Below are 22,665 nucleotides of genomic sequence, written 5' to 3'. Positions count from 1 at the left end.
CTCCTTTTGTTGTAAGTGGTCGTTATAAATCTAAAAATTGGTGTTTTTATCAGAAATAACGTAGCTTCAGCCACTTTCAGTTATAAACGACAAATTATTAAATATTAACCAATTTTTCTAAATAGTCAGATTTCAAATAAATACTCGTAATATTTACTAATTTATACAATATTGTGTGTTTATACAGGGTGTCTCAAAATTCCAAGTTCGAAGAATTGTAAACAATCAATTGAAATGTACAATAAAAAAAGATTCTGAACTTCCTCACAAAGTTACATTGGTTTAAAGGTCACTATTTAAAGTACGTTTTCTTCAAATGCAGACAAAACTTGTTAGTGTTTATTGTCATTTAAGGCGTAGATGATTGTGGAAAATAATAATTTAAAACAATTTTTCGAAAAATTCGGATTATTTTGAAGAAAAAATCTTTAATTTTGTATTTTGTCGTTTTATTTTTAAGAAAAATTACAAAAAATGTAAAAATTTTTTGCTCCAAAATAATTCCCGAAACTTTATAGGTTGAAATGATTCTCCACAATGATCTAAACACGAAATTCTCAATTTTGAGACATCTTGTAGTATTTAAAAGTAGTAAAAATACGTTTTTTTAAATTAACTAATTAATTTAATTTGAATTAGTTTTTTTTCGTTATTTTTTAAATACTAATTAATTTCAGTTCTGTAGATAAAAATGTTTTATATTCAATTAAAATATTCATTCATACTCGAAAAAAATTTGCAATTCGAAATGAATTTACAATTTAGGTAAAAGAAATGTGATTCCGCTAGGTGGGACCGAAAAATCACAAAATTAAGTGAAAAATTCTACTATTTTTCGTTTTTAGAAGGTTTTAGAACATTTTTTTAGACATAAACGAGACTGAAATTTTAACAGTAAAAATACAAAAAAAGGTACTTTGCAATTTTCGAGCGTTCTCGAAATCTAAAAAAACAGCTGAAAATTTACCAAATTAGGTCAGAAATGAAATTAGTTATTTCACCGCTTTTGCATTTTGTTGGCACACTGTAGTAGAAGGTCGAAAAAATGCAGAAATCCGTGGGAAATTGTAATGTTTTTGGGTTTTTCTGCGTTTGTGCACGTTTTTGCTCTAAAAATGCTTTATTATTCTGAAATTTGGTCAGAAAATAGCCTAATTGGGTAGAAAATCGTTTTATTTTTCTGTAGGTAAATAGACGAGAAAGATACACCAATTTTTTCATAATTTCTCTTGATTTTCTATGGTTATGTCATTGATTTTCAATTTACTCTGCGCTTTGCTCTTTGATTTTTAATTTAATTAAAAAATAATAATAAATTAATTAGTGCTTCTTACCCTATTATACGAACTGGGTAAACAATTATGCTATTTTTGGGTTTTTCAATCGTTTACGTACTTTGTTAATTTTAAAACGCAATTATTTTTTTATCATTTAATACAAAAAATTTCCAAAAAATTACCAATATCTTTATTTTTTCTAGTTAATAACTTACAGTCACTTAAAATGAAAAAGACGCAGCCAGCCCCTGTCATAAATCAATGGAGTAGGCTGTCAAATAAAAAAAATAGGTCAAAATAGTTATTTACTAACCAAGTATGTGTGTAAATCGGACGCTTTATTGCGGAATGGAATGTTAAACGTCGAGTGATAACGAGGTAAAATAAATAAATGAACCGATTTACACGAAAACGAGGTAAATACAACATTTTATTCTTCGAATTAGACTCAACAAGGCTTAAAAATGCATTAAATTTCTTAAAAAAAGTTGACGTTTTGTCAGAGAAATGCCAACCAGTTGTTTTTTTCTTACGCGGGAGAAAATTTGTAAATTGTGTCAGTGTTGAAGAATAAATAGTATTATCTATATTTTTAAGACATTTTTTATATTATTTATCATTTGATTTGTTTTACACATTTGTTTTAGCTCATTTTTTTAAAAATTAGGTCGAAAAACTTTAAAGTTTAATCGAAAACTGTTTTTTTATTTTGCAAACAAGTAAATATGTATTTGAAGTTTTTGCAATTTTTTGTGCGAAGCAGAGTGAAATATCACTAAATTTATTCGAATAAAGTTTTCCAAATGTTTGATACAGACTACAGCCAGCAAAAGAATAATTTCTTAAAATTTTGTAAGAAATAAACCAAAATTTCACTAAATTAGACCCAATTTGTGTGATTTTGACGTCTTTCGATTTTGAATCACCTAAAAAACACGAAATAAATGGAAACTGATGTTTGTTTTCCCGATTTAGCTCGTTTTTAAATGAAATTTTGTCAAAATATGCCGAAAAACCGCAACATTTGGTCAAAAATTATTTTGTTATTAAGCTAAACTTTCAAGTTCAGAAACATAGTGAAAATAAACTGAAAAAAATGTCTAGCACGCAAAATGTCACAATTTGGTCGAGAAAAGGGTTATTCCTACCTTTTTCAGCTTTTAAACGAGTTTTTGAGTTTCTTACATGAATAAACCAAGCTAGGAAATGACCTAATTGGATCAAAACTCGAAACTAACATATTCCAATTTCGTTTATAAAGGCGTCATTTTCATTTTGAGTGACTGTACGTTAATATCCTAAGGGTATAGTAAAAAGATTACTCTTCTAGTCAACTGAACAGTCCCAAAAAATAAATTCCCAGGTTTATTGACTTTTTAAAAATCGAAAATGCTTCTCGTCTTTTAGAAAGCTTTTTCCAAGATTTAAATGTTCGTTTGAGTTGCAAACTTTTCTTGGAAACTGCTCTGTTTGAAATTAAATATGATTTTATTTTAATTCAACACAATTAATACAGGTCTCTAAAAGTACTTTACCTAAAGTATAACAACAAAATAATTTTTCTAACAACAAAATTTTATAAAATAATCACTTTTGGTATCATTTATTCGTTGAGACAGTGAATTCAGCCTTGTTATAGATTTCTTCTGAGTTGAATGTTTAGGTCAGAATCGTTTAGCGGTTTGAACGATCTGTGAACACGCAATTTCACTATTTTCTACTTCGGCTTAAATAAATTTAAACGTAAAATACAATTTGTCACGATTTTGCACTTGTTCGATTTTTCAAATGTCAGTCGCTATTGTATTGTAATAAACTTGATTTTCTTACACTGACGAAATTGGCAAAAATAAGCAGCGAGAAACAATAAGTGTTTCACTGCCATTGCCAAACGCCATATTTTAGCACAAGGTAAATGAGACATATTCTTTAGGAGAGGCACCAATCTCGACCTACGTCACTCTTTTATGTAATACTTCTATAATTTTTATTCTCTTCAACCTCAAAATTTATTGCATTGTCTCAAACAAAGCGCTGTAATTTATGATTTAAGATTAGTCGCATAAATCTCCAGACACATCGAACCGAATTATTTAAAATGCATAGAATGCACCCAATGCACAGATTAAATCTCACAATAACATTTCTCGCAGTTGCAGTTGTGCAACTCTTCGAGGTGTTAGATTTACATTTTATTTAGTATAATAACTCGTAAAGGTGCGGCCTGGTATTTTTGTCACCAACCACATGAAGCTTTATTTTCACATCTTGCTCATCTCTGTATACCGGGTGTATTTCAAAAATACGTGTGTTAATTTTCATGTAATAAAACAACAAGTGAAACAAGTCTTCTACATAACATTTTGCAAAATTTTTATTTATTATTTTCGCTGTTTTCCTCCTTCCTTTTATAAATTTTAAAATACAAATTTGTAAGCAAAAATATTGTCCCCTGATAGAAAAACATTATTTTTTACTTTTTAGTGCATCTTTTATATAAAAGCTTTTTTCTAAAAAAACATTTTTTTATTTATGTTTTTTAGTCTTTACTTATTCTAAACGTCTTTTTCTCTGAGATTTAGTTCCGCCGTATTATTGCAACACCATTATTTTGCTGATTTATGCAAACTTCTTTAGTGGTATATGACAGAAAATAGCTGTTAGCATTAAAAGCACATCCTAATCTCTGTTCTATGTCTATACACTATCGTCTAAGATAAATGAATTTTAAAAAAATAGCGACATTTATTTGTTACGAAACGTAATGAAAATGATTAGGTATTAATATATTTCCCAATGATCAACATACCGTTAATGTTGGTATAAGTTACGGTATGTACACATCGAAAACCCATTTGTAAACATAACCTAAAATTTCAAAACTCCATTTAACCCCTTTAGAAGGTATTTAATAACATAGGATTGCATTGTCACGCAGATTAAGTAAGTATGCAAAATTTCAATTCATTGGGACAAGGGGAACCCTTTCAAATTTGGCTCCAAAAATATGAAACAGACAGACAGACAACAAAGCAAGTTAAATAAAAGCTTTTAAATACGTAAATTCTAACCATAAAAATAGGTATTTGGACTATACACTAAAAATAACAATAGGCTGTTAAAGATTTGTTGGAAATTTCACTCCCAAGAAAGTTAAATGTAAAAATCTTTCATTGAATAAACGTGTGTAGTTCAGGATTTTTAGAACGTCTATCATTTTTGAAGTTATATTTATGAGAACTGGTACTTGGGCTTTTAGTCAATAATGAAGAAACATTTGTTTTTAGGAATTTTGGTTAAATGAGGTGCCAAAATTTAATATCCATGAAAAAAAAACATTGTTATTGTATTAGTATATTGGGGCTTTCGAAACACGTGTTTTAGGATTTTTGTAAATTTTATCCTCAAGAGTGTTAAATAATAAAAATATTTTTATAGTTATATTTGTGTAAATTGATAATTTCAATGTTTTTGGAAATTTGATCCCAATGCGGCTAAGTAAGGGATAAAAGTGTGTATAAAAATTTCAAAATTTTTATGTTATACAGGGTGTTTGCCAAGTTGAGACATTACTTTTAACATGTGATATTGTGCACTGTTCTTATAACTTTTAACCTCAAACACCTTTATAAAATGTTGATAATAAAAAAATACAACGATAATTACTTTTTTTTTAATTACTGAAGCTGATGTTAATTAAATTTGCAAATTTACAGAAAAAAATCATATATGTTGATAAAGAATCTGCCACAGTTGCTATTTAATTAGCCGCATAGATTTACTCTTGCAGTAATAACAAGCTTACAGATTGTAAACTATAAAAGCCCTATAAGCTATAAAAGAATAAAAGTAACAGTAAAAGTTAAAGTAAAATCTGATGCCCTTAGTAATAGGAAGATAGTTTTTTTCAAAGCGTCCATCTTAGTGGCAGATAAACAGAAGTGAACTGCATTGAGAAAGTTTCCAGTTTTTCAAAATGTTATTATTTATTATCAACATAATCGTACTCAAATCAAGAAATTGAAAGTAAAAAAAAAATAATTCGATAGCTTAAAAAATAACAAAAAATATAAGCTTTTTTGTTTGCCGGTTTGACAGCGGTCCCGCTTTGAGCCTGATGACGTCACGCGGCATAAACTGTTCACAAGGTAACATGATTTACACACTACTGTTCCTTTCGGCATTGTAGTGAGATCTATGGATAATTTTTTTGACTTAAAAGAAATAAATATTGAAAGAAAGTGTTATTTGTGATTATTGAAGTAATTTGTTTAAGTAGATACTGTAATAAATCACTAATAACTAATAATAATCCATTTTAATAATCACACAAAAATCAGCGTTTGCGATTTTTTTTTGCTTTATTTCTTTTTGTATGCCTTCGAATTTTTTCAGATTTTTTCTACAATTTCTTATAAATAATAAATATCAATTAATGAGAAATATTTATATTAATAAAATGTTATTTTATTTAAAAAAATTAAAAATATTAACTAATGGAAATTTTTATGATTTCTAGAACAAGCGATGCTTGCAAAATGTTTTGTATAAAAAATATGTAAAAAAATAAGTGTTCTACAAACGACTTCTTATTAAAGATATCGACTCTTGCATAAACAGCAATACAATTTCTTTATTTGTCAATGCTTTGAAGATAAGTTCGATGAATAAGTAGATGTGGTTTATAATTATAAACCTAGAGGTTTCAAAGATATGAAATTACGATTTTCTTGTTGTTTAAAGTTGTAATGTTTTCATTTTTTGATATCAAACGGTTTTTTACGTGAGATTTCTAAATTTTATTTATTTTATTTAGGGCTAATAGTTCATTAAACATTTATAAAAGATATAGGAGTGCAATAGCTAAGTGGAAAAAATTGAGGAACAGCGAAGTAATTTTGGAAACAACTAGATACAGCTGGTTAATTGTGCCGCGTGACGTCACACCTAGCGAGACCAGTAAAGCGCGCGATCGGTCAAATTTCGAACTTTGAGGTCTCATAATTTTTTTATTTTTGCGAATATAAAAAAATAAAAAGTGCCATTAGTTTTACAATTATAAAGACTATTAATGGTATTAATTAAAAAAAATGAAAACCTCTTCATTGTTTAGTAACAATCTAGTTAATCATTTATAAAACTTACAAAGTATTAAATTTTTGTTAATAAGCATTTGTGAATTTTCCGGGAAAAACTGAAAAAATGAGAAAAAGTGCTTTATTTATTTACATCTAAAAAAAGGTACCGCATTGGTTTGAGTTAACGAAATCATAAATATAATAGATAAAGAGCATAAATTCACCAACATCGCCAATAAAATCAAAGTTTGTACATTGTTCAGAAATATTGCTTTGTAAACGCCGTTGGTAAATTCTTTTAAATATAAGTGATAATTCCATCCAAATAACCCTAAAAATCTTTAAATTTAAAAACAACAACAAAAGCAAATGATTAAAAATAATAGCAATAATGATTTGTCATAACGGAAAATCATTGTATGGTAAACATTAAGCCGACTAAGATCTAGTTCAATTTACTTCTATTATAAGAAATAATAATTTCATCAAAAATTTTATAAATAATTTTTTCTCAACTTCATCTATGTCAAGTCATGAATTCTGAGCGGTTTAGTGTTCATCATGATGGTCTTACTAATACATTTCAATTCATTAAAGTTTCAAAAATGCAACTTCCCTAATTAAATTGATAAAAAAAAATGTAAAAAGCATGTTTAAGGAAATGTGTATGTGTTATAGTTATTATATTAGAAATGCATTCCATGCGGTCACGATTTCATTGATTCGTAATTAATTAAGCAACAGCTCAAACTTTCCACCAATTTATCTAACTGTTGTAGTCGTAAAAATGGAGCATAATGTTCGGAGGCAAGCGAATGTCCGCAAAGATTTGCCGCAAGCAAAATGACTGCACTCTTCGCGGCATCCTTTTACCTTTAGACGAACAAGTTGTTTATTGCGCAGCAGTCCTTGTTACAAAACGAGAGCTAATTGCTCACATTGATAATGTAGCTATTTTTCCCAATTGATTACTATGATTAAGCGCTCCGCCATAAATATCGCCAAAAATCTGCGAGAATCAATAACTTTTCTGGGGGACACTTGCAACACATCCGCTCTATCGCGTTTTCAGTGATGAAACCATTACCTATACCCTAAAGTTAATTACAATTCGTTTGACAGCTAACACGCACGATTTAATTTAAGTTCTCACAGCCTTCAACTTTATAAATTCGGTCATATGTGATACTTAACACATTAATAGATTTTGCACGTTAGAACAGAATGGAAAGCAATAACTCTAAAACGTACAGTAATAATTAAAATCATAGTGAATTCGCACTTAAATTGCCGCAAATGATACCCTTAAATGGAAAAAATGACTCTCAAATAAATTTGATTTTGTTGCAAAATTAATTGATTTATGGCGTTTGGATTTTTGACACTGCTCCTTCGAAATAATGAGAAAATTATTTCGTCTCGGATTTCGCAACCACTACTGCCTATAAACTAAACAGAACGTTATAAATTGTGGCATCATGCACTTAATTAACACAACACGAGATCATTCAGTAAATTAGCTGATTAAATTGATAACATCCTTGTTAGATTTTTGAAATATTTCCGACGCAATGAAGCAACAGCAATTAATTGTTGCAGCCGCTTGTGAATTTATTGGAACGTTTATGCATAAAACCAAATTTGGTTTTATTTGATGAGCAAGATGTGAAAATAAAGCATCATGTGGTTGGTGACAAAAATAACAGACCGCACCTTTACAAGTTATTATACTAAACTAGCAGTTACCCGCCACTTTGTCGGCGTAAATTTTAATTCAGACTGATTATAAATGTTTTTTTTTATCTAGTTGATGATGGGATTTCTTGTTCCAAAGCTTATTGTATACTGAATGTCATATAAATTGCAACACCAAGAAGGAATTAGAATTTTTTGACGAAACTTGGCACAAATGGTCAACTATTAGCGAGTAATAAATGATTAAAATTTGAACGATTTTAATCAAGTGGTAAGGGAGTTTTTAACATTTAAGTTCTCTTACCAGCAAGTGTTATTTTTCCAATTTTTTGCTTTTCTGACTATCTTTTTATGTGTTTTTTCTAATTCGCTTAGGTTTAAGTGCTCTTAAAGCGCAATTAGGCCTGGAGACGACAAAACCAAAATTACTAACAAATAAGCAGTTTTGAAAGAGGCATGATTTTTGGACTACAAATAGGGGCTTTTCATTTACAGAAATTGCTAGTTGTTTGGATAGAAATCCAAGTATCATTAAGCAATGTTATCATTCATAGACTGGAGAAGGCCCAAGACAGCCCGAAAGAGAAAGCATACCTTAAAAAAAACAAATGAAGTCCAAAATGGTCGTCTTCGGAGTAAGGCTATAATTTAATTACAAGACAAATTTTTGCCCAATGAGAGAGTTTAAAGGTGGTTTTTTATCACTTTGGACTTTTACCATCGAAATTGGACAATTTGACTGTTTCCTTTTGGTTTTTTTGGTATGGGTGAAATGGACAAAAACCCATATCTGACCCATCAAACCTTTATTCCGAAACACAACGCATTGCGATCATAATGTGGTCAATGTATACAGTGTATATTCTCACCTGAGGATGACTACTTTGTGATTGAAACACGTTGTCTGTTCAAATAAAAGTTTTGGTGTGTCAGGTTTAAGCTGCTTTTTAGCTCATTCCTCCCATACCTAGGAAATCCAACAAAAATCAGTGTAAATCACCTAATTCGATGGTAAACAGTCAGAAGTGAAGTACGACGACCTTCAAACTCAAAATTTAGTCAGAACTTTTTCTTGTACATGAATTATTGCCATAATCCGAAAATGACCATTTTGGACTTCATTGTTTTTTTTAAGTCTGCTTCTTCTTCTGCTTTGTCCTGAACCTTCTCTAATAAATGACACTGAGTATACAATATGTCACTTTATGACACTGAGTATAGGTACAATATGTTTTTAAATGATTCTCATCTAGTTAACTTAGAAATTGGTTTACATGTAAACCGCTCTGCTCAATTGAATTCTCTGTCACTAAATGTCAAAACTGACATTTGTGAAATTTACAAATTGTCAATTACATAATTTTAAAATTTCGTTAAAATGCAACAAAATTGTTACACTGTGCAAGAAAACGCTTTTATTGTCGAAGCTTATTTCTGAATTGAAGACTTAATAAATGCCTGTCATTAATTTTATAAAGCGGCATTTCTGATTTTACATGGGAAATTCACAGGCGACTAGATGAGAATCATTTAAAAACACATTGTAATTTCTGAATGTTGTAATTAATAATGAAACCTTTTTTTTTGTATAAATGGGTAAAGTTTATTTTTTTTTAACTACAGGAACACCAAACAACCGAGTCATTTAGGCAAAGCTGCACAGCGCATTATTACAGAGTTCATAAACATCTAAATATTTTTGAGCAAAGAGAGTATTCAAGATATTATATTTTAGTCTTTTAAGTTTTTTAAATTTACAACACACTTGAAAATTTTACATTTATCGTGTAATTTTGTTAAGCAGACTACCTTCAATGGATTAGCTAACTTCGTAAATTAAAGTGTTAGCTGGAACTGGAAGAAGCATTCGCTTATATATTTTCTTGACTTAAATAGTGTCGTTTCATACAGACTGAACCAAAAGTAACCAAAATTCATACCTTTGTAATGAGTTATTTAAAAAAAAATTTGAACAATTTAATTTTTTTAAAGGCTACATTTCTGATGTGATTCGTTTTTGTGTAATGACGTCATTTTTAATTTTTTTACCAACATTTTTGAATAGTGTATTAGATAGTACACATCTTTCATAAGTATAAAAAAATTTAAAATATAAAGCAAGAAAATCAAAAATAAATAAATAAATAAATAAAAATGTTATAAAAGTTATTGAATGTATTACGCAAAAAGATTTTTCTTTTTGTTTTTGCGTTGTTTTATAAGTATAAGGAGTGATTGTTTTATTCTTTTTTGTTTATTTTTTGTGTTTAAGAGTCATATTAAGTGTTTTCATGCTAATGATACAAAAAACATAGAAAACATTTTCCGTTTATAAATAAGTCAAGAATAAAAAGATAAAGCCCATTATGTTTAAATGTCAATATTTTTTATTTTTATTAAATTTATTTTCTTAAATTTATATTTCATATTTTTGTTTATTTTTTTTTTATTACCGCAAAGTTAAAAATGTGTGCTATCTAAAACAGTAAACAAACATGTCGGTTGAATATTACCGATGATGATAATAAGAAATGGAGATTATTCAAAGAGTTTTAATTTTTGCAACGTTGTTGTGGGTATAAAATTAATTATTATAACTATGAAGCTAAATTCACAAAACGTTTTTCACATATAAAGTGAAAATAGTTAAAATTTAAATGGCACCCCCTACTTTTTCTAAAATTTTTGGAAAAGGAAAAAATTTACGTATTTAACTGTCAAAAAAAAAATATTTTGTCGATTCGTTTTTTAGATAGGGTGGTTATATTTTTGAAATTTTTAATTGTAGTAGGCCGTGATTTGAAGTCAATTTTATTTAAATAAAAAAAATGGTCGATTAGGGATGCAGTGAAAGTGTTTAAAACCAACATTAGCAACATTTTAGTTTTCATCCCTTAGTTGCTAACCACCCTTACTTTAAAATTTGTAATACCTTCCCCAACATTTTGAAACATATTATATTGGTTTTATCAAAAAACAAATCGAAAAAGTGTGTTGTATTTACAGTTAGATAAGCTTTTTATTCCATTTTCAAAATTTAACAAGAACTTGAGGGTGCTATTTAAAATTTGAAACTAAGGGTTGTTAGAGCTTAGAGGACGAAATCTTAAACGTACTTTATCTTGGCTTCGAATTATCTCATCGCATCTCTAATTGACAAATTTCTTGTTTAATTTGGAATTAAATTGGTTTCAAATCAAAGGCTACTAGGACCACAATTTTCAAAAAATAAAACCACCCCTAACTAAAAAACGAATCGAAAATTATTTTTTCTTTGACAGTTAGATACGTTCATTTTTTCCTTTCTGAAAGTGTTTCAAAAAGTAGGGGGTGCCATTTAAAATTTTAATGCAGGGGTGCCTAGCGATTAAGGGATGAAACCTAAACTGTTACTAATGTTGGTTTTAAAATCTTTTATCGCCTCTCTAATCAACAATTTTTTTATAAAAATTAAATTGGCTATAAGTCATGGTCTACTACGATTAAGAATTTCAAAAATATAACCACCCTTAACTAAAAAACGAAATGACAAAAAAAATTTTTTTGACCGTTAGATACGCAAATTTTTCCTTTTCCGAAAATGTTTGAAAAAGTAGGGAGTGCTTTTGCAAATTTTAAAGTAGGGGTGACTAGTAATTAAGGGATGAAACCTAAAATGTAACTAATGTTGGTTTTGAACTTCCCCCTTGCGATCCTAATCGACCTGTTTTTGCTCAAAAATAGATTTGCTCATTGTCAAAAGTTATTGAGACTGGCTCCTTTTAAAATAAAAGCTCTGTACGACGTAAAACGAAACAAGTCTGCAAGTTTGAAACTGAAAGTTCCAACTCTATACTAGATGATTCAAAATTGCCGCACCAATTTTCGAATGGTGATAAAAGACGATCAATTAAGCATGAAAAGTTTTTTTAATTTTCTGCCTACAACCGTATTAATTGTTGTTTTAGCGTGCGGTTTACCCTTCGTGTTTCAGTTAATAAACAGTTATCATTTTGCAAAGAATAGTTTATGTTTGAATACTTAAATAAAAAAAATCGAATTTTGACGAAATATTGCCTTAATATATTTTTAGCTGTGTCATGAAAGGATTTGTTAGAGTGTATGAACTTAAATCTAATTTCAAAAGATAAATAAAGAAAAATGAAAATTGAGCCATAAATTTTAAAATACGCTTTAAATAAGCGTTTACGACAATACTGAAACTAAATACTCGTAGAGAGGTTTCATAATAGTAACCACTGCAATAAAAAATGCCTACAATTATTTTTACAAATTATGCATATCTGGGGCTTTCAAAATATTATTCCCTCATGTCATAATTAGGCTGTTTAATTAGGGATACGTACTCATGGATTGAAAAACAAATATTATGTCACTTTTATTTTCTTTGCTTGAGCGAGTATGTTAAGATTTCACTATTATGTATGTAGTATGTACATACACACATTTTTTTGACACCATCTTAAACCAATCAAAAATTTCAGTACCAATAAAAATTAATTCTCAAATCTTTTAATACCTACCTACGTTTCCCTGTTTCCTTTACAAATTATCAATCATTATGTGGGTTTAACTTACATCATTTGTAAGGCAATCAATACATAATATTTCACGATTTGCACAATTAACTAAGTGTTAATAACACTCTCGTAACCGTTATGAATCAAATACAATTGGTTCAAATACGAGTACATATCGTATTACCTCATTCTTTTGTCACTTTTATGAAACCTTTTCGCACTCCGAGACAATTTCTAGCCTATTTAGGCTACGTAAATATTAACGTGAAGCAAAAAACGCAGAAAACTACAATAAACTACTTTTTAAATGTATTTAAAACTAAATTCTTATTCCAATCACAATCTTAAATTGATCTAACTATTTATTTAATTGCTGTAAAGAAAGTAAATTTATGCAAATATCTACTGGTTTGATTTTTATGAGAAATGACAGAAATATCACACGTATTTTCTCTGTAAAGTCGCTCACTGTAAATTGGTGAAGAATGTCACTAAAGTAGTTTTCTGAAGTTTTGAATGTTTTTGAACCAAGAATCGATTTTTAATTTAAAAATTTTAGAATTTATACAAAAAATTGCAGATTTTTTAATCGAGATAGTTCGATCTATCATTTTTAATGAGTGACTTTTCTCCATTGAATTTAGTTTTACATATCGGCCGATTAATTTTTTTAAACATTTCTTATTATCTAAAATCTTATTTTTTTGTTGATATATTGCGTATTAGGAAATGGTTTGGCAAAAACTTAAAGGTAGATAGAGATTGGCAAGACAAATCGATTAAGCAAAACTTATGTAAATCAAAAATGCATAGTTTCCCAAAAAATCATTTTAAAATTAAGGTCCCAAATTTTGAGAACCACTAAACTAGAATTATAAAAATTTGCGTAAATTTTAATATTACCGACAAAACGGCAGAGGTAAATTAACTTCCACTACGTTATTCTTCTATTTCAATTTACGTTTTGTTATTAAATTTTACAAAAAAAAAACCGAAATAATAATTTTTTCGCCAGGACCGGGATTTGAACCTCCCACACAACAGAACAAGTTTGCCACGATTTTGATAAATTCTCAAAACACCCATGCACTACCATCTCCATTTTGTTTAATTAAAAATTAATTGCTAATAAACTACCCTAAGTTGCACAGTGGCTCTCAACAGGTGGATTAATAAAAATTTCTGAAGAAAGTACTCACTTTTTGGAAAAATGATATAAGGGTTTTTAATTTGTCTGATCATAACAAATTAACATACGAAATATTGATAAGCCATTTCCTAACACCCTGTATTTTTTAGTTATATTTCAGGAATATTTCTTTCAATTATAACATATTTTTTAAAGAAAAATTTGTACATTGTTCAGTTTATGCAAGAATATGTTCTTTGCGTTAAGTTACATTGGCTTGTTTCGTTCAATTTGGCTTTTTTGTTGTTTTCTGTTGTTGGATACATACCAGAAATCGCAATATTTTTTTGTGAAAATTCCTCTTATTTTAGTCGATGCAGAAAGTTGCAAAATATGTTTTAATTTAGTAATATAATTTTTTAGCTTATTTTATTTGATTTTACTTATTTTTTAATGAAAATTGCCCAAAATAATTTAAATTTCGTCACAACAATCTGTCTTTTTAATGATGTTTTTTTCTATAGAATCAGTGCCAAATATCTCAAAATTGACCATTTGTGTCAGAGAAAATTTATCTTTTTTTTAACTCTTGTGCAGGTGGAATAGCACTTTAACCGCAAGGGTATTATTATGTTTTATTTAAATTTATTTTATCCAATTAAATTTACATATTTCAACACAACAATTTGAAGGGTTGAAAATAACATTACTTAAACTTGAAGTTTTGGAAAAACAATTGTATTATTCAGACAATAAAGATTGTTTATCTACTCACAAAATAAGTCCACTTGTGGGTTCATGACTTTGGTCACTTGTAGATAAACAATATTTTTATAGACATGTATAATCACTAATCAGTAACTATTATTTCAAAAACAAGTTCCAAAACGTTTGTATTTATTCAGTAATAATTCTTTCGATTTATCTTAATTTTATCAAGAACTGCTGCCCTTAAAATAGTGCTCAATTTATAAGCTTTGGAATGAGTAATTTTGATTTGTCTCGTTCACCCTGGCTTTTTCAGAGAACTTATATTCTTTTATTTTTTGTTTGATTAGTCAGGACACACTCACATGTCCCGATTTTAAAAATAACTCAAGTTGTAAAAATAATCTTTTGCAAAATATTTATGACACTCGTTTGTTTCTTTCATAAGCAACAAATTAAATTTCATTTTGACTTTTAGAGACTGTTAAAAAACTTTTGCAGAAGACAAAGACAATTAGTCATTTAGAAAAAAAATATGCATTTATAAATTAAACCTAAGATTATAAATTCTATATTAGGTATAGTACTAGTGGACGTGCGCAATTTTGATTTTTTAAAAGTATTTTTCGGGACTTGCCAAATTTTTAGGTATTAAAAATTATCAAGTTGGTTGTTTAATCTAAATTGCGAAAGTCCCTAAGGGCTCGTGTCGCTGACTTCGTTCGTGTCATTTCGTTGTTTAGCAACACCGTAGAGCACCTATATACCTACATCTATGGCTAGCTATGGCGCATATGTGGCGCCCGCGTTTGGTATTTTGCCCGCGGCGCAAATGTGCCGCCTGAGGCTCAGTGTTTTGCCTGCGGCGCAAATGTGGCGTCTGCGGCTCGATGTTGCGCTTGTGGCGTAAATGTGGCTTATGACTTACGACCGGCGCAAATCGGTATTGTTATAGCAACGGCGCAAATCTAGCAATGCCATACGTTGCTACTATGCAACAGCGACCCGCGCAACTTTGCGACCAAACTTGAAATCAGCTCCTTGATTTCAAATTTGGTCGCAAAGTTGCGTGGGTCGCAGTTGCATAGCAGCAACAAATAATATTGCTAGATTTGCGTCGTTTCTAAAACAATACCAATTTGCGTCGTCGGTCGTAAGGCAACTTGAAATCAGCCTATTAGGGCCTGATTTCAAGTTTAGTCGCAAAGTTGCGCGAATCGCAGTTGCATAGCAGCAACGAATGACATTGCTAGATTTGCGCCGTTGCTATAATTGCTGATTTCATGTTGAGTTACAACCGACGCAAGTCGGTTTTGTTATAGCAACGGCGCAAATCTAGCAATGTTATTGGTTGCTGCTATGCAACTGCGACCGACGCAACTTTGCGACCAAACTTGAAATCAGACCCTATGGCGCAAATGTGGCGCTATTTTTAACATTGTCATGTCACTCACTTTGTGTCATTTCTTTGCTTAGCAACACCGTAGAGTACGTATGTACCTACGTCATAAAACAGTGTATGCCTTTTTTTATTATATTATTTTGGCCCGAACTTCATCTTTTAACTTTGAAAAAGAAATAGTAACCACATGGTGACACATGGGTACTTAGAAATTGAAAAAAAAACACTCACACCCCTTTTACAGAGTTCGATGAAATGTTCTTTTAATTCTTTTGAATTAACACTGGTTTTGTTAACGAGGCGAAAATGTGCGTTAGAAAGACCTATTGACACATAATCAAGTAGAGCATGTTAGATAATATGCATTTTACAATCTATATTTTTGCTATTAATAATGTTCAGATTCTATTTTTTTTGAGTTGAACACTTTAATCAAAACAAAAATTTACAAGCGTTTAATTAATGTTATCTGATTCTAGTGGTTTTGCTAATCCTCAATATGAACACTGCTCATGTTCTGATCCTTTTAGCCGACCAGCTAAGGATAATAATAATAAATTAATGTGTTTAATTGAGTTTACAAGCTGAGTTGTTTTTCATAAATTTTAAACCGATTTTTGTATTTTTTCAGAGTATTGGTCACGTCAGCGGCTGCCACATCAACCCCGCAGTGACGCTGAGCCTTTTCGCAACAGGCAACATAAAACTTCTCCGAGCTTTGCTCTTCATCGCCGTTCAACTCATCGGTGCTGTTGGAGGATCAGCAGTTTTAAGGGTGGGCGAAAAATCGTAGTATTATTACAATAACAATAGTTTTGTTTATGAAATTAAAATGATATCCACGTATTAGTCATTGAACTTGGTGGTCACCGGAATGGAACACCGCTGAGGCCATGCTTACTCGTAACCGATATGCGTGACTAATCTTGGCGGTCATGTTTTGCACTTGCTCCATCGGATTTACAATGACGAAGACCCGCAGGTCACCGGACGATGTTGTGACCTTATGACTTAGTTTCGAGCGGCTCTGGGAAAATTATTTCAATCACGCGTGAAATTTACACAATTTATTTTTAATATCGGCTCTAACGGGATTTGAAATTTACATAGTGCTCGTAACTTTACACTGATAATTGGTTTTTTATTGCGTAATACGAGGCAACGCTTTTCATTAATGAAATGCAAAAAATGTCATTAAAGTGTCCGTTAATTATTAGAATTAATACTAGTGCGTTATTGTTAGTTACGTAATTGTAGCAAATATAATAAAAATATTACATTTCTACTTTCTTTGGCTCAAAAAATGTGTGTTTGCAAGAAACCAAACTTTTTTGTGTCAGATTTTCACTTTATTTTTCCACAAAACAACGAGTGTGCTTCTGTTTTGTTTTAATTGAATTTTTGTAAGACTGATTACGAGTATTTTGATTGGCAGAACTTTTTGTTAACTAAAAAATTATTCCTGTAATTTTTGTAAGCAGAAGCTAAACTTCAAACTTGTTTATTTCAATCAGTTTTACGTTTTCAATGTGATCATGTTTTGTTAATAGGGTAGGGTGGGGTACATTTGGACGTAGGGCACATTAAGTTACATTTATACACTACACCAAATTATAACAACTTACCTTCTAAAACTGAAAATATGGACAAATTTCGTCTTGTTTCAATTCTACAAAAAAGAAAGAAAAATAACAGACGTGAAAGAATGAAAGGAATAAGGTCATGCATTTATATTAATAACTCGAAAAAGATCGACTAGAAGCTTCAAATGAAGGGAGAAAGTATTGAAGTGAAAATCTGTTAAAAAACTGTTCAAGTCCTGATTTCAAAATAGGAAAAATTCAGTTTAACATTAAAATCAGCTCAAACTCGGACATAGACTAACAAAGTCATTGTGAAAACTTACATGGACTTCTAGGCGACTTTATGCTGATAAACTTTCTGGATTTTATTTTTTACCACAAGATGAAATCAGTCTAATAACTATAATAAAAAAACAGACATTGTAAGAGAACTGTCCAGTGTCCATACATCAAAACAGTAAGAAGATCTTCAGACAGTAAGCATCTTAAATAAAATTTTACATTTATTTTTGTCAATGCAATATCCAGTAATGAATGGAACTATGTTGTAAGTCAGCAATTTTTCATGTTTATCTTTATTCATCGACGATAGAAAATTTTAATTTCCACATAATAGTTTGGCAAATCTAACATAAACAGATTAAAAATCTAATTTGTTTCGATGTCAAACCTAAAAACAAATGAGTAGTTGCTACATAAGCGTAAAAGTCGAAAGAATTTAATAACAATTAGAATTTAATAACAATTATTGTTTTACATTAAATGAATTTAAAATGTGACTTAATTCAATTTTGGAATAGGTATTTACTTAACGAATTTGGAAAGTGCAATTTCTCACATCAGCCCTTTGTTTGTGGCACGAGCGCAGCGAGAGTCGCATGAAGTGCAAATGTGGGAAATTGCTTTCCAAACAAGTTAGGTACAATATTTTTGTAACAAATCTCTCAAAAAAATTAAAAATCAATATTTTTTATAATTTAGTTTTTTTTTGCTAATGGGTTGGTAGTTGGTCAAACAATCAAAAAAAAAATGGCATGACCTGTCATTCATGAAATAAATGGTTTTGTTAAATTGTTATTTAACAAAATTTAAAAAAACTTAACATTTTCATTTAATTTTAGAATTACACTTGGTATTCCAATTATCAAAAAATAAATTTTGTAGCAGAACAAAAAAAATTGAAATGATTTTGAGTTTTTTTCCTTGGTTAAATTAAAAAAAAAATTTCATTTCGCTTTCTGCTCAATTGCCGGTAAACGCACACGTGGAATTAAACCTTCTTCTCGCCAATAAACAGTGGTTTAAGCCATTTGTTATTTTACATAGCATTAAGTTTAAAATAGAGAGACTATTTCCTACAAAAATTATACAGGGTGCTCAAAAACTGGCGCACCAACTCAGTGGTACGTTGTTGAGAAGCATGTGTAAATCACGGGAAAAATCTTGAAAAAATTCCTAGTCATATTTTAAAAAATTTGGAGCTACAAATTTATTTTGTTAACTTCTTCAGTTTTCATTATTTTTTAATGTTTTTATGTTTCACACTGAGTAATCATTCCCTAACACAACGATGATTAACTATTTTTAAATTTCTCATCAAACTTTAGCAGTTTTTTTTATTAAAAAAAATAAAATTCATCAAAAAAAACACAGTTTGTAGATGTGCCAACGCTGGGAATTATTTCAAAACCGTTTCAAAAATAATTTATTTTTATTGTTGGGCAAATTCTATTGCAATCACGACTGTTAGACAACATTGCTACATTTATTTAAAATTCATTATTTATCAATAACTTTAATACAAAGATTTTTTTTACTATTATTACCTTTATATGTAAGCAATTCTTTACCACACTCCATTGAGTTGGTGCGCCGGTTTTTGAGCACCCGGTATAATAATTATTTATCTAACAAGATTGAGTGTAAATCGGACGCTCTATTTCACTAGTGGAATATTAAACCCCGAGGTGAAATAAATGAACCAATTTACACGAAAACGAGTTAAATACAACATTTTATTCTTCAAATTAGACTCAACATTTTTTTAAAATTGCTTCATATCTTTTAAAAATAACCTGACGTTTTGTACTGAGAAATGCCAAACAGTTGTCAAAACTTCCTTACACAGGAGAAAAACCGTAAATTTTGACAGTGTCGAAAAATGAACTAATTTTATTTGAACAAATAGAAAAAATAAGTTAATAATGATTTGTTTTTAATGCACAATTTTCTTTAAAAAATGGTTTGTTAAAAAAAGCAACATTTTCACTTAATCAACTTAACGTTTGTCAATGCAAAATATGTGGCAAACAAGTGAATTAGTTTAATTCTGAATTAAATTTGATTTATCTTAAATCTACGTCTAGTTTTCAATCCGATAATTTACGACCCTGCCTGCTTGCGGTTAGAAGGGTCGGCTTCCACTGCTGGTTTATTGAGGCGTCATTTTCACTTTGTTCGAATGTACATAAAAGCCATAGTATTTTTTTGAGTGTCTATTTTCTTCAGAGAGTTTTAACGAATTATGCATTTACTAAATTTTATCTATTATGTATATTAAAAAGTCAAATACAAGTGCCCTATAAGAAAAACAAAAAAATACACAATTTTAAATACGAGGAAGAAAACTTTTTTAAGTCAATATGGATATTTCAAAAATCATTTAGCAACGGACGAACATAATCGTGTATTTCATGATACCTACTATCAAATTATTCTGGTATTTGTTTATTAATGTCAATACTAATAAATAATTTTAAAAAAGGTTTATTTCGAATACAGCAGAAGAATCTTATAAAAACACAGCTTTAAAAATTACAAAAGCGTTACCGAATTCCCACATAACCGAAAGTTATCTAAAGTAGGAGTGATGGAAGCAAAGAGATTCCGGATTTCGTTTCTGCATCAAAAAAATTCTGAAAGTGTCAATAAAATTACTCAAATTCAGGCAACAGAAATTTTGAAAAGTTTAACTGCGATTTTTTTAAAATCCCAATAAGATTAAAACGTATTTCACATACTAATTCTGTACCTCTCAAAATAGTTTTGTCGAAAGCGGGTTAATCACAGATTTTTCAAAAAAAAAATAAGTAAAAGAAAATAAATTAATAAAAGTTTTCGTCTTTCAGTTGATGGTTCCTGAAGAAAAAGAACACTCCCTGGGCATCACAAACATAGGGCCAGGCATCACTGACGTCCAGGGTTTCCTGATGGAAATAATCTTAACATTTTTATTACTCTTTATCATCCACGCTGTGTGCGATCCTCGCCGTAAAGATATCAAAGGATCGGCTCCTCTAGCTATAGGATTAGCCGTCACAGCTTGCCACCTCTGTGGTGTAAGCAAAATTTACTCAAAGTTTTTTTTAGATACTATTAAAAAAACTGTTTTCAGATCCCTTATTCCGGCTCAAGCGTAAACCCAGCTCGTAGTTTCGGACCGGCTGTAATCATGGATTCGTGGGAAAATCATTGGGTAAGCAAGACTTTTGAAACTAAGTACTAGTTACACGTGCACAACAGGTGTGTCTTTTTGTGCATTTTTCGATATGAGTTTGACCCATTTTAACAAAGGACAGTTGATTGCATTGCAACTTTCATGTAAAATGGTTAAAAGTGCTTAACACGATTTCCCATGATGCATTTTCATTCATTCATCTTTTTATTAACAATTAATTAGTTGTAGTCATGTTATTAATGTTAGTGTGTCGACTCTTACTTTATTTTCTTCTTGTTTCAGGTCTACTGGGCTGGGCCGCTACTTGGCGGTGTGTTGGCTGGTCTCATCTACAAATATCTCTTCAAAACGAGAAAATCTGACGTCGATTCGTACGATTTTTAAGCGAAAATCTTTCATGTTTCACAATTTTGTCATTCATTTCAGCTAACTCCATTTGCTTCGTAGTTACGTACTAATTTATGTACAATTTTTATAATACTTTTTAAAAAAGTAGTTAAGTACGTTTTAAGTGTATAGTAGTGTTAGTTTTATTGATAAGTCCAAATTGTTTCAATTTTGGAAAATAAATGAAAAACTATCCCAATTTCAAAATCTTCTGCCATATGGAGGCTCTTCTACTCTAAGGTTTCTAATTGTACAATACCAAATTATTTATAAGGAACTATGAATCCATTCTTTAATAAAGTGTTCGAAAATTTCTTAAAAATGTTATTTGTTTTATTTTAATTAAATTATTTGATTAAAAATGTAAACATTTATTATTTAGTCCGTTGTTTTTACTATTATTCACTAGCGTAAATTTTTTAAAGAAAGTGTGAAGCATAAAATCTTGTTCGTTTTCAAACAATTTCTTACTCAAAACTTACTCAAAAAGATTCTTGTACCAGTTGCGGAACTGTAGCCAGAATAATAGCGAAATAAACACAGAGAAAACATTTATTTGCTCGTAGGACTTTCGTTGGAAGTTACTGTTTTTACCAAAAAATTTGATAATATTGTATTACATTTTTTTTTATAAAAAAAGTGTTATGTTTTGATAGCCCGGATTTGTACAATGTCGTCAAGGTTCTACTATAAAGCTGCTGTGACGGTCCTGCTTCTCCTTCAGCCACACTTGATCCCTCACAAGCTCAAGGATTCAGTGTTGGAGCCCAAAAACTATGTCAAATAAAAACCTAGAAATAAAAACAAGAAAATGACATTTCGCTTCACTCATGTGGCCGTTTCACTGGACACATAGACTGGACATGAAATTCTGATTCGGATCAGGCCCCTGAAAGTGTATACAAATTATGTGTTCACTGGGAGGGGTGGGGCAAAGGGGGGAAACGGCTAAAATAGTTCGTGTGCTCCAGCTTAGAGGTCGCGTCAGTTGCAAAGAAATCTGTACATTTAAAGGAATCTGTCACACGTTTTGCTAAAAGTAAAGAAGGTTCACTTAAAAATAATCGACGTGCGCACACTTCTCTTTTTAATTCTTTGATTTATCAACAGCCGATTATTTTGCTGTCGTTGCGGTTTTTGGCGACATTTTGTTTTAATGTGTTTTAAAGACTTCAGAAAACGATTTAACGTGATTTTTTGGATGTTTTTGTGATCAAACATCTCTACTTTTATATGGATCTTTTATTTGAATCTAGTGTATAGTGTGAATGACAGTGTTTTAATGAAGGATGAATCAACTTAAGGCAAATTAAGGTAAACGTTATTGAAAGGTGTCTATACAACAATTAATTGCGATTTCTAGATATTAATATAATCATATTACATCAAGAAGGATCACACAAACTTCTCTAATAAGGGAATTTCTTGA

The 22,665-nt window shown here is 29.9% G+C and overlaps 1 protein-coding gene across 3 annotated transcripts in view; it reads left to right on the top strand.

Annotated features, from left to right (window-relative positions):
- Drip (drip) overlaps positions 1-21,558 on the top strand; it is a 40,842-nt gene extending 19,284 nt beyond the window's left edge. For all 3 annotated transcript variants that reach the window (XM_064357855.1, XM_015983895.2, XM_967769.4), the window contains exons 3-6: positions 16,441-16,584; positions 20,521-20,730; positions 20,787-20,867; positions 21,132-21,558. In XM_064357855.1, coding sequence (XP_064213925.1) covers positions 16,441-16,584; positions 20,521-20,730; positions 20,787-20,867; positions 21,132-21,233 — 537 coding nt within the window. In that variant the 3' untranslated portion in view covers positions 21,234-21,558. The remainder of the gene's footprint in view (positions 1-16,440; positions 16,585-20,520; positions 20,731-20,786; positions 20,868-21,131) is intronic.
- Positions 21,559-22,665: the final 1,107 nt, after the last annotated feature.

Source organism: Tribolium castaneum, chromosome 7 (assembly GCF_031307605.1).
Source record: "Tribolium castaneum strain GA2 chromosome 7, icTriCast1.1, whole genome shotgun sequence".
NCBI lineage: Eukaryota > Metazoa > Arthropoda > Insecta > Coleoptera > Tenebrionidae > Tribolium > Tribolium castaneum.
This window is presented reverse-complemented; position numbering and strand designations above follow the sequence as displayed.